The 14209-nt window shown below is 37.3% G+C and overlaps 1 protein-coding gene across 1 annotated transcript; it reads left to right on the top strand.

The window, feature by feature from the left end:
- The first annotated feature begins 7478 nt into the window (after positions 1-7478).
- LOC131604931 (uncharacterized) lies at positions 7479-9233 on the top strand. The gene is made up of 2 exons (XM_058877345.1): positions 7479-7534; positions 8741-9233. The coding sequence occupies exons 1-2, from the start codon at positions 7479-7481 to the stop codon at positions 9231-9233; spliced, it is 549 nt and encodes a 182-aa protein (XP_058733328.1).
- The last annotated feature ends 4976 nt before the right edge of the window (positions 9234-14209 follow it).

Raw genomic sequence — 14209 nt, 5'->3', positions numbered from 1 at the left:
TACCTGAAGGTTGATTCTTCGCTCTTCTTCTCTTCGCACTTCTCCGCTTCTCTGCTCTTTCACATGTTTTCTCTTTTCCCAAATGTTGTAACCTTCTCTATTCCACAACTCCTTCTATTTTATTAAAAAAATAGAATAATTTGGTTAATAGGCTTAATAAGTTAACACCTCCCTTTTCATTAACCACCACACGAGCCCAATAGCTATATTTCCAATATTTCCCAATAATTCTCATAACATCAATTATTCCAATTAAATAATTATCCTATTTAAATTAAATAATTAGAAATAATTTTCGGGGTGTTACAACTCTCCCCCACTAAAAGAGTTTTCGTCCTCGAAAACATACCTCAAGTGAAAAGTTTCGGATATGAGTCTTTCATCTAACTCTCTAATTCCCATGTAACATTTCCACCTGCTGCTCCTCCCTAAGCCACTCTGACCAATACTATATCCTTACCACGTAATTGGTTTATCTTTCGATCCTCAATCCTTGTAGACAAAGTTTCAACTGTCAGATTATCCCTTACCTGCACATCATCTACTTGAATCACATGAGATGGGTCAGCAATGTATTTCCTCAACTGTGATACATGGAATACATCGTGCAAATTCGCAAGCGCTGGTGGCAACGCAATACGGTAAGCCACCTCTCCAACCCTCTCTGTAATCTGATACGGACCAATAAAACGCGGAGTCAACTTCCTTGATTTCAGTGCTCTACCAACGCCAGTCGTAGGAGTCACCCTCAAGAACACATGATCTCCTTCTTGAAATTCAAGTGTCCTTCATCTTTTATCATGGTAGCTCTTCTGGCGACTCTGAGAAGCCTTCATCTTCTCCTGAATCAATTTAATCTTCTCCGTGGTCTCTTGTACAATTTCTGGTCCAATCACCGTACTCTCACCAGATTCATACCAACACAAAGGTGTTCTACATCTCCTACCATACAAAGCTTCAAATGGAGTCATACCAATGCTCGAATGAAAACTATTATTGTAGGTAAATTCAATTAGCGGCAAATAACTATCCCATGCACCACCTTTTTCCAATACACAGGCACGCAATAGATCTTCCAATGATTGAATTGTCCTCTCAGTTTGACCATCAATCTGCGGATGATAAGCAGAACTCAACCTCAATTTAGTACCCAAAGCCTTCTGCGAACCTTCCCAGAATCGAGATGTAAACCTTGGATCTCTATCTGACACGATACTCGAAGGGATACCATGTAAACTCACTATTTTCTCAATATACAACTGAGCCAACTTCTCCATAGGATAATCCATTCTCATCGATATGAAGTGAGCTGACTTCGTCAACCTGTCCACAATAAACCAAATGGCTTCACAGTTCTTCACCGTCCTCGGAAAACCAGAAACAAAATCCATAGATATACTATCCCACTTCCATTCAGGAATAAATAACGGTTGCATAGCTCCATACGGCTTCTGATGCTCAATCTTCGACTTCTGGCAAGTCAAACAAGCATAAACAAATTCAGCTATTTCCTATTTTATTCCAGGCCACCAAAACAGCTTCTTTAAATCATGATACATCTTGGTAGCACCAGGATGAATACTTAATCCACTATGATGTCCTTCCTCAAGAATACTTCTTCTCAATTCGGCAACATCAGGAACACAAACACGATTGCCAAACCTCATTATACCATTCTCGTCGATTCTAAATTCACCTCCCTTACCTTGGTTAATCAGAGTCAACTTATCAACCAACTCTATATCGGTTTTCTGACCCTCTCGAATCTCCTCCAGAATACCACTAGTCAGCTTCAGCATACCCAATTTAACACTATTAGGAGTGTCTTCGCATACTAAACTCAAATCTCTGAATTGTTCAATTAAGTCCAATTCTCTCACCATCAACATAGACATATGCAAGGACTTCCTACTCAAAGCATCAGCAACAATGTTTGCTTTACCCGGATGGTAATTCAACCCAAAATCATAATCCTTGAGAAATTCTAACCATCTTCTTTGTCTCATATTTAGCTCTTTTTGATCAAAGAGATACTTCAGACTCTTGTGATCACTAAATACTTCAAACCTCGAACCATACAAATAATGCCTCCACAGTTTTAACACAAATACTACTGCTGCTAACTCCAAGTCGTGAGTCGGGTAATTCCTCTCATGCACTTTGAGTTGTCTCGACGCATAAGCGACTACCTGTTGATTCTGCATTAGTACACCTCCTAATCCCATCAACAAAGCATCACAATAGACAACAAAAGCCAGATTCGGCAAAATCAAAATTGGCGCACTAGTCAACCTCTTCTTCAACTCTTGGAATCCTTCTTCACATTTCAAATCCCAGATGAACGCTTGACCCTTCCTAGTCAACTTAGTTTACAGCAACGCTAACTTTGAAAATCCTTCAATGAACTTTCTATAGTAACCCGCAAGACCAAGGAAACTACGGATTTCGGAAAACTGACTTTGGAGCTTCCCACTGAGACATAGCTTCTACCTTTGTTGGGTCCACGACAATACCATTCTTGGAAATCACATGCTCAAGGAAACTCACTTCGCTTAACCAGAATTCACACTTCGACAGTTTAGTATACAACTTCTTCTCTTTCAGCAATTCTAATACCACTCTAAGATGATTTGCATGCTCTTCTTCATTCTTAGAATATAGTAAAATATCATCTATAAACACCACTATGAACTGGTCGAGATAGGGATGAAAGATCCTATTCATATATTCCATAAAAACACCAGGTGCATTAGTAACTCCAAATGGCATCACAATATATTCGTAATGACCATACCTTGTTCTAAATGCAGTCTTCTGAATATCGTCTGTCTTCACCCGAATATGATGATATCCCGACCTCAGATCAATCTTAATGAACACGCACGCCCCAACTAATTGATCCATTAAATCTTCAATCCTCGGCAACGGATACCGATTCTTGATAGTAACTTTATTCAGCTGTCTATAATCCACACACAGCCTCATCGAGCCTTCTTTCTTCTTTACTAGTAACACCGGTGCACCCCATGGTGAAACACTGGGACGAATAAATTCCTTCTCAAGTAACTCTTCCAATTGACTCTTCTATTCATCCAATTCAGATGCCGACATACGATAAGGTGCCATCGACACAGGACTAGTTCCCGGAATTAACTCAATAGCAAATTCCACTTCTCTCTCAGGTGGCAACTCTCTAACATCTTTTGGAAAGACTTCGGGAAAGTCGCATACTACCGGTAATTCACCACTCACCATTTTTTCTTTCACTGTCATAGATGCAATCAACATAAACACGGCAGCCCTGTCCTTCATTGCTTCATCTACCTGCCTAGCAGTCATCGCCAAACCCTCCACACTCACATCTTCAGGAAAAATAACCGTCTTTGCGAAGCAGTTGATACGAACCCGATTGAATTACAACCAGTTCATTCCCAGGATAACATCGAGTTGTTCCAAAGGAAGGCACACTAAGTCCATTCCGAACTCTCTACCAAAAATATCAATTGGACAGTTCAAACAAGCAAACGAAGTAGTCACTGAACCCGATGCAGGAGTGTCAATAATCATACTTCCATTTATATCAGATATTTCTAAATTCAATCTCTTAGCACAGTCCATAGAAATAAAAGAATGTGTCGCGCCAGTGTCTATAATCGCAATTAAAGGAGTGTCATGGATAAAACACGTACCTTTAATCAAACGATCCTCTAGAGTAGTCTCGGAATCAGATAAGGCGAACACCTTACCACCAGCTTGATTCTTCCACGGCTTAGGACACTTAGGACTAATATGACCCTCTTCTCCGCAGTTGAAATAAGTTACAGAGTTCCCTTTGCACTCAATAGCAATGTGTCATGCCTTCCCACATTTATAGCACTTCTTCACTTCACTTTTGCACTCTTGAATGCGATGTCCAGGTTCTCCACACTTAAAGCACTTAATAGGGGCACTAGAGTCTCCACCACTAGGCTTCTTCCAGCCTCCAGCTTTTGGGTTACCTTTACCATATGGCTTACCACGGTCCATATGCTTCTTCCCTTTCTTGTCGACCAACTCGTGAGAGTGCGACGACTTCATCTTAACATTGTCCTCTTCAAAGATTCGGTTGCAGTCAACCAAATCAAAAAACCCGCGAATCCTCTGATATCTGATACCCTGTTTAATCTCGTCACGGAGACCATTCTCAAACTTAACACACTTCGAGAACTCGCTAGCCTCATCATTGTTGTAGTGGACACAATACTTCGCCAGCTCCACAAACTTGGAAGCATACTCCGACACGGTCATGTTACCTTGCGTCAGCTCCAAAAATTCAATCTCTTTCCTGCCTCTAACATCTTCAAGAAAGTACCTCCACAAGAATTCTCTCTTGAACACAGCCCAAGTAATTGCAACACTAGCATCTTCCAGTTCATCCCTACTAGCCATCCACCAATCATTAGCTTCTTCAGACAGCATGTGAGTACCATATCTCACCTTCAGATTTTCATCGCAATCAATCACCCAGAAGATTCTCTCAATTTCCTTCATCCACTTCTGAGTGCCTTCGGGATCGTGAGTGCCTTTGAACAACGGAGGGTTGTTCCTCTGAAAACTGTTCAGCTGCTTGTCAGCACCAATTCCAGCTCCATTGGCGTTCCCTCCCAAGACACCAGCAATCATGCCCATAGCCTCAGCAATCGCATCGTCGTTCCTTCCACATCTTCCGGCTATTATTCTGCTAAATATTAAAACAATATTCATTAGAACAAGAAGTATCGATAGTGTCAACCTTACACTAATCACATACGAGGGATTAGCTGACACGAGACTCTGACTCAAACGACCAACTATGCTCTGATACCACTATTGTCACATCCTTCTAAAACCCCGCGGAAAATTTAACAATAATCAGAGTAAAACATGAAAAGGGCATTACAACTTCCAAATAATTAAAACAATACTCATGTCATGCCATAAAAGAGAACGTTAAACCAAAATTATCCAGATTAACATGTTAACACAGGGGAAAATATCTTTAACATCTGAATAATGAAACAACCAGAGTCATAGACTCAAAATACCACCATAAGCAAAACACCCAATGAAAAGAGTTTAACAAGTAACTCTAAATAACGTCCCCAGTGTTACACGACCTGAGCATGACACGGACTCAACTGACTCTAACAAATTACATGACGAGCAAATCCTCACCAAGTACAAAGCTACTCCTCAATCTGAAAAATAACAACAGTAAGGGTGAGTCTCATTCACATTTAACCAATGTTATAAGATATAGATAGTAAAATATCAATCACATATTATTCACCCAATTACAGTTATGATCAGATTCACAACAACACAATTAGTTACAACAAATGCATAATCAACACGTATTATAACATTGGACAATCTTCCATTCATGTTATAATAACACAAGTAGCCTAATGCAATGCAACTACATGCATGTGGTACCAAATATGGGATAACCCATCTCACCGATCCACCATCGTCAAGGATACGGCAACACCCACTAACTAATTCCACACAATGGGAATTAGCTACCACTGATCCACCATCGTCAAGGACCAGCCACATAATGATTATGAAATGCATGCATCAACCATAACATGCTCATCATCAACATTAATCAACCAGATATCATAATCATCAACCAACACAACAATCAATAGCCACATATAGTTTATGCTATCCTCAACCATAACAAAACACATATTTTACATCGACAATATATGTATATCAACCACCAGTTACAATCACGGCATCACAACAGATAAAATATCCACCATTGTACCTGTACGCATAAACTATCAACACTAATTAAAATCGAGAGTTTTAATATAAAATCGAGTCACGACTCAAAACACCATTTTATTGTATAAATCATTTAATTAGCTTCGCTATGCTCAAAACGGCACCAAAATCGGACAAACGGATCAAAAGTTATGACCTTCAGAATATTTTTCAAAAATTACGTGCAGTGCGTCGACGCATAGCCTCCTTCAGGTCGACGCATAGAATTTCTACCACTCTCGGTTAAGCGCACGCTGACACTATAGGTCGACGCATGCTGACACTCAGGTCAACGCAACTGATACTTAGGTCGACGCATGTTGCGTTTGGTGCAGAATTTTGCTGCGATTTCGACATTCTTCCTCTCCCAATTCCAATCCAATCACACCATAGTCATACCCACATCAAAACATCATCAAGTGGCATAATATACAACAATTATAACACATTTCAAACGTTAAAATAGCACCATACATGATCAATACAACCAATGTCAACCAATTCTCCAAAACCTAACATCCCCCAACTCAAACATAACCTAATTGATGTAAACAACATGATCAATCTATCCTACTACCCATAATCCCATAATAGAAGATAAATGGAAGAGTCCCCCCTTACCTGAAGGTTGATTCTTCGTTCTTCCTCTCTTCGCACTTCTCCGCTTCTCTGCTCTTTCACGTGTTTTCTCTTTTCCCAATTGCTGTAACCTTCTCTATTCCACAACTCCTTCTATTTTATTAAAAAAATAGAATACTTTTGTTAATGGGCTTAATAAGTTAACATCTCCCTTTTCATTAACCACCACACGAGCCCAATAGCTATATTTCCAATATTTCTCAATAATTCTCATAACATCAATTATTCCAATTAAATAATTATCCTATTTAAATTAAATAATTATAAATAATTTTCGGGGTGTTACAAATATAACAAAAACAGAATGAAAATCGGAAAATAAAAAATTAGAAAAATGGTTGATCAAAATAGAGAAAAAGAATAATGAAAAGATAATAGATGAGTTGAATATTTGAAAATATAACAAAAATTGAATGAAAATTGAAAAATAAAATTATAAAATATTTTATTATTCTATAACAATTACTAAATATATGATTTATTTGTAAATATTTTAGTTCTGTTGAAAAATTGTCAAATCTAAAAGGATAGAAAAATATGAGAGGGTAATAAATTTGTAGAATATTTGAAAATGTAACTAAAATTGAATAAAATTATGAAAAATCATATGAAGTAAGAGGTAACTTGAAGCAACACAAATAATATGAACATTGTGGATTGAATTTGACTAATTTAAGTATGAAAAATAAGTCTTGCATTACACACCCCTATGATCGCACACGGTATTTATTTGCCTATTGCATGTTATGATTGTATAAATCTACATGATTATGATTTTTCAATATTTTGAAACATAAGATTTTATAAGAGGTGGAAAATTGAGTGAGATGTGAGATATTGAGGTTGGAAGAAAAAAATGATTATGAATTTTTAATATTGAGTAATAGTAGATTTTATGAGAGGTGGAAGATCAGAGGTGAAAGGTTGAGTGAGAGGTGTATTGATGTTTGAAGTAAATAGATTGTTATTGATTTTCAACATTATGTAACTAAAGATTTCATTGAAAAAGTGGGAGATTGAGGTTAAGTGCAAAAAGATATTTAGATATGGCACATCAAATTTTTAATGATGTGGCAATATTTGATTTAAATGACATGATCTGGTAATATTTGGTTTAAGTGGCATCATGTGTTAGGGTTCGGTTTTAATATATACAATAGATGTATACAAAAAAAAAAGTTTAAAAAAATCATAACCTTACCAAATGTGAAGTCAAATTGATGTTGAGTGAGCTCTTTGATCGATTTGATGTTGATGGAAGAAGTTTTGAAGTGAGTAGAATGATTTTGAGAGAATATGAATTGAGAGAGTTTCAAACTCGAGTTGCTAAGAATTTTGAAAAGTGAAGAAGGAGAAAGGGTCTAACGCGTTTTTGATTAAAACAACGGTCAGAGATGCATTTCTCCAAGTTATATGGATATGTATTTCTGTAATTATTTTGACATTGCCTTAAGATCTGATTGAGAGAGAAATGTATTTGGAATATCTCCGAAAATGCACCTTCGAATTTTTAAGAGTATTTCTAATTTTTCACAAAAGTGTGATAGCAATTTTTAGAGTGCTTAAGTAATTCCGTTTTTTTCAAGGAGAGTTTTTCAAGATATCGTAAATTGACTTGGAGGTTTGCTAAAGGCTAACTTGACTCTAGTTCCACTATTCAAGTTTTTATATATGATTCTTGATTGTATTATAACGTCGACACTCTATTGTGATAATTCATCAGTGGGATTAAAAAAGACCGACGAGCAATGTTGACACCCTGATATAATTATACATTTAGTGGATCAATTGTTATCAATTCAACAGATATAACATAAGAGTGAATTATAGATCGGTATAAATCTCCAAAAATCGCACCAGTAAACAAAAATTATATACATATTTCTTTTATTTATTTCAATATAAGTAACCTCACATCATAAAAAAGTGTTAGACTCACATAGTCATTTTGATAAAAAAAAAAAAACATGTTATATAAAAATAAACACAACTTATATTCCTTTATTTATTTCCGTATAAATAAACTATTATACCATCAAAACCAAATTAAAAATTATGAAAAAATTGAACTTTTTAAACAAAGACAAAAAATCTTTCAATTTACGAAAGAGAGAAGAGAAAAGAATAAGAAAATCAGAATTGGTTATAATGTTTTACTATTTATTTTTTCTATTAGGGCTTAAAGATTACAAGTGAATAACAACAATCGATGCTCCCACAATCAATGCTCGCTCAACAAAATGAGAGAAACTAATCTATTTATAGACTACCGAGCTAACTTAAACAACAAATTAACTTAAATAATTAGGCTAACAGTCTTGCCCAATTCAACATACTATCAGCCTAACATTCTTCAACATCAGCATGCGGTGTTTGGTTGGAAATGTATTCGGGACAGAATAGCTACAAGGGAACAATTGAATAAAAGGGGTGTGTTGTCTAATAGTATTCCAAACGAGTGCGCTCTTTGTAATGGAGGTGGGGAATCGGTGTTGCATCTTCTAGTTCTCTGTCCATTTGCAAGTGCTGTCTGGCAGCAGGTATGTGCATGGGCTGATATTGCTTTCTATCAAGCAGTCTCCCTTGTTGAACATATGATGCTGTTCTACGCTTCGGTTGAAAGGAGAGTCCCGGCGAAGAAGAGGTTATTGCTGTGGCTGGCAGTTATTTGGGCAATTTGGTGTAGACGTAATGCAGTTATATTCAAAAATGAGGAGGCAGTGGTTGCAGAGGTTTTCGAGCAAATTCGGTTATCTTCTTGGCATTGGCAGATAATAGGAGAAAGCAAAGGGTCCAACTAATCACTACGCCAAAATTAAGCTGTAGCAGCGCAGCTACTAAAGCGCTTTTAGCAAAAAGCGCTCTCGTAGGGTTCGCTAAAAACAAAATTAATAAAAAAGGGAAAATGATGAAAAAAAGCGCTCTGGTAGGGGGGAGGGGTATGAGAGCGCTTTTAAAAAGCGCTCTGGTAGGGGGGGGTGTATGAGAGCGCTTTTGAAAAGCGCTTTGGTAAGGGGGGGGGTATGAGAGTGCTTTTGAAAAGCGCTTTGGTAAGGGGGGTTATGAGAGCGCTTTTCAAAGCGCTGCTATAGGGGGGTTTAATGAGAGCGCTTTTTGCTAAAAAGCGCTGGTATAGACCAGGCTATGAGAGCGCTTTTCAGAAGCGCTTTAGTAGCCTTTATTACTAAAAATTAAAAACAAAAACACGCTTCTCACTAATTACTGTTTCTCACTTTCTCTCTTTCGTTTTCTGTTCTGCAACCGAAAAACGCTCCGTATCATCCTCCATTGCCCTTCCGTCCACCACCATCGGTGCCAGCCACCACCGTCGGCGTCCCTCCGTCAGTCGTTCTCTCCTCCGTCGGCGTCCCTCCGTCACTCGTTTTCTCCACCGCCGGTTAGTTTAGTTTAGTTTATATTTCCATTAGTTTTATAAACTGACTGTGCAAGGTAAAGAAAAACAACTAAGGGTTTACATTCTCAAACATGTAATATGATTTATGGGTTTAGTTTTAAGGGTTTCAATTAAGGGTTGCACTGCAATTTGAGAATGAAGCATATTACATGTTTGATTAAATGTCTTTAGAGTGTATTATCTTTAGAGTGTTTAATTTTCATTGAATATTTTCTTACTTTTATGATATTTTCTTACTTGAGATTGTGATTGTGAGAGAGGTGGAGCCATTTTTTGAAGGGCTAGTGTAAATATGAATGAAGAAGAAAATCAAATGATGTTTATATATATAATGCTATGTATGAATATATATATAAGTTGATAATTTCTTTATTGCTTTGGGAATTTCTTGCATAAACTCAAGAGATCTATGAGATTCTTGATGCTAAGAGATTGTTCTTTACTTGAGATTCAAGTGTCAGTCACAAAAAAAATTGGTAACATACTATTGCAAGTTATATAGGTGTCGGTATAAAGTGTCAATTTTCTTTATTGAAATGGAAATTTATAATATATTTTCCTTTTTTGAGTCCTTATTATCTGTAAAGTGAGAGTATCTAATTTGGATGGGCCTTATCATCATGGATGAGAAAAGTCATGTTGTCCACAAATTTGCAAAGATGATGCTTTTCTTTCTTGTGTTATGAAGGTTGAACCCAAACTAATAAAAGTAAAAGAATGTTTCTTAATTGAAAAAAAAAATAAAGAGGGTGGATTGAGAATACAATCTAACTACTTAATGTGTATAAAGTAAAGGATTAAAAATTTCATATGAAATATTTTCTCACTTTTATGATATTTGTATTTAACTGCATCGTGTGTGTGTGTTTAATTTCACAGTTACTTTGAAGTTTCTGGTTTCTACTTGTACAACGCCGATTCAAACCTACCATCTCCCACATCAAGTCTAACTCAGGTTACTATCCCTTTCTTCTTGCTTATAGTTTGTTATTTTCTGCTTATAGTTTATTGTTTATGGTTCTATTTAATATCAATTTAGTGTCTCTCAACCAATTTTTTGGTTTGTGGACTTATATTACCTTGAAATAAGGTAATGTCTTCTTTAAGAATTCGGGTATTCTGATTAGGTATTCTGACTAGGTATTCTATTATGATGATAGCTATTTATTATCTTGACAGAATTCCTTAGTACCTGATAGAGAAACCAAGAAGCATTTGTTTAGCTTAATTAAGACATGGATAAGACATGGATGAATTCAAACCGATTGTCGAAAGAGTACGAGAAAGGGGTATGGGAATTCGTTGAGTTTGCGGTTGCGCACTCCAAAGACCCGCTTCGAATGTCGTGTCCTTGCTTGGGTTGCTGTTATGGGGGTAAGTTTGACGGGAATAAGTTGGCATCCCATTTACTACGGTTTGGAATTGATAGAAGTTATACATGTTGGACAATGCATGGTGAGAAAAGTAACGGGAATGCTGAGTCGAGTTGTAATAGGAAGTATGCTTCAAACGACGATTGCACAGACACATACGATTGCGATCGAGTCGAAGAGATTGCAGAAGCGCTTGAAGAAGATCTTGCGGATTGTCCCAAAATGTTTGAGAGGTTGGTAAGCAATGCAGAGAAACCGTTGTATGATGGTTGTTCAAAATTCATAAGATTGTCTGCGGTGTTAAAGTTGTACAACTTAAAGGCGGACAATGGATGGTCGGATAAAAGTTTCACAGAGTTATTAGCCCTTATGAAAGATATGCTACCAGAGGATAATGTTCTTCCCAATCGAACGTATGAAGCCAAAAAGATGTTGTCCTCTATTGGCATGAGCTATGATAAGATACATGCATGTCCAAATGATTGCATTTTGTTTCGAAACGAGTATGCAGCGTTGAATGAGTGTCCTAAATGTGGTGCCCCTCGATATAAGAAAAAGTTGTCTCCTGCTAAAGTTTTATGGTATTTTCCTATAATTCCGAGATTTAGACGCATGTATCGTAGTGAGACCGATTCAAGACACTTGACTTGGCATGCAGATGAAAGAATTATTGATGGAAAGTTGCGACATCCGGCAGACTCACCACAATGGATGAAAGTTGATACTGATTATCCTGAATTTGGAAAAGAAGCAAGAAACCTTCGGTTGTCATTGTCTACTGATGGAATGAACCCGCATGGTATTCAAAGTATCTCGCATAGCACATGGCCTGTGATTCTTATGATCTATAACCTACCTCCGTGGCTATGTATGAAGCGTAAGTACATGATGTTATCTATGCTAATTTCTGGGCCTAAACAACCAAGGAATGACATAGACGTATACTTGGCACCGTTAATCGAAGATTTAAAGTTTTTGTGGGACAACGGTGTGGAGGTTTACGATGGGTATAGGAAGGAAAGTTTCAACTTGAGGGCGATGTTGTTTGGAACAATTAATGATTTTCCAGCATACGGAAATCTATCCGGGTACAGCAATAAAGGTCAAAAGGCGTGTCCCGTTTGTGAAGATGAAACTGATACGACACGATTGGAGCTTTGTCAGAAGAATGTCTTTCTCGGCCATCGTAGATTCTTAAATTCTAATCATCACTACCGTGGGTGGAGAAAAGCATTCAACGGAAAGGCCGAACATGGTACAGCCCCGCCTTTTTTGTCAGGTGATCAAATTTTTGAAAAGGTGAAAGATGTGAGCACTCAGTTTGGCAAGCCTTTTGCACATTCACTTGTCAAGGGTGGGTGGGTGGAAGAAGAAGTCCATTTTTTTTGAACTTCCATATTGGAAGTCGTTGTACGTAAGACATTTCCTGGATGTGCATATTGAAAAAAATGTATTTGACAGCGTCATAGGTACGTTACTCAATATACAAGGAAAGTCTAAGGATGGCCTTAACATAAGGAAGGACATGGTAAACATGGGAATGAGAACTGAATTGGGACCCGTGACGAAAGGAAGACGAACATATCTGCCACCTGCTGTTTACACTCTATCTAGAAAGGAGAAGAAAACATTGTGTAAGTTCCTCAGTGAAGTTAAAGTTCCAGAAGGCTACTCTTCAGATATTAGAAGACTTGTGTCCATGAAAGACCTCAAGTTAAAGAGTTTGAAGACGCATGATTGTCATGTTATAATGGAACATTTTTTACCAATAGGTATACGTTCTATTCTGCTAGAAAAAGTAAGAAGCGCAATAACTAAGCTGTGTTTCTTCTTCAGGTCAATTTGCAGTAAGGTGGTCGATCCCGCGATCTTACCAACATTGCAAAAAGAGATAGTTGTTACTTTATGTGATCTTGAAATGTATTTTCCTCCCTCGTTTTTTGACATAATGGTTCATCTAGTCGTTCATCTTGTGAAAGAGACACAATTGTGCGGACCAGCTTATATGAGATGGATGTACCCTGCTGAACGTTATATGAAAATATTAAAAGGGTACGTGAAAAACAGAAGTCGACGGAGGGTTGTATTGCCGAACGATACGTTGTTGAAGAAGCGGTTGAGTTTTGTACTGAATATCTGTCAAATGTTCAATCAATTGGACTCCCCAAATCTCATATTGTCGAAAAAAAAGAAGGAAAAAGGCTAATTGGAAATAAAGTTGTGACAGTATCAATGGTCGAACGGGATCAAGCGCACTTGTATGTTCTGCACAATGAGATTGAGGTTGAGCCGTATGTTGAAATGCACAAGGTTGTTCTCCGAGATTTAAATCCAAATAGAAATGAGAACTGGATAGTACGAGAGCACAATCAAAGTTTCATACCGTGGTTTAGGGATCATATTTATTCAAAGTATCGTTCAGATCCTGCTTCAGTAACAGAAAGGTTGAGATGTTTAGCCTATGGTCCAACTGTAATTGTGCTTTCTTATAGCGCATACGCTATTAATGGATACACATTTTATACCAAAGAACAGGATGATAAAAGTACTATGCAAAATAGTGGTGTTACCTTGGTAGCTGAAGCAATGCACATATCAAGTGCGAATGACTTAAATCCGAAATTTGCAAATTTGTCATATTTTGGGGTTATCGAGCGCATTTTGGTGTTTGATTACGCGAAGTTTCAGATTCCTGTATTTGGTTGCAAGTGGGTTGAAAATAATAGTGGCATACGAATGGATAAGTCAGGATTTTTGCAAGTGGATCTCAATAGGGTAGGGTACAAAGATGAGCCTTTCATTCTAGCCTCTCAAGCTAAACAAGTGTTCTATGTCAATGATCCGACAAGTACGAAATGGTCTATAGTGCTTTTATCTAACAAAATAGTTGATGAAAACATTGAAGATCAAGGTGATATTGGTGTTGGCATTGAATCTTGTACAAGAAACGATCAAAATGAGAATGAATCTTGTACTAGAAATAATCATA

The sequence above is a fragment of the Vicia villosa genome, linkage group LG5, assembly GCF_029867415.1.
Source record: "Vicia villosa cultivar HV-30 ecotype Madison, WI linkage group LG5, Vvil1.0, whole genome shotgun sequence".
NCBI classification, from domain to species: Eukaryota; Viridiplantae; Streptophyta; class Magnoliopsida; order Fabales; family Fabaceae; genus Vicia; species Vicia villosa.
Note: the sequence above shows the minus strand (reverse complement) of the source record. Positions and strands in the feature narration are given on the sequence as shown.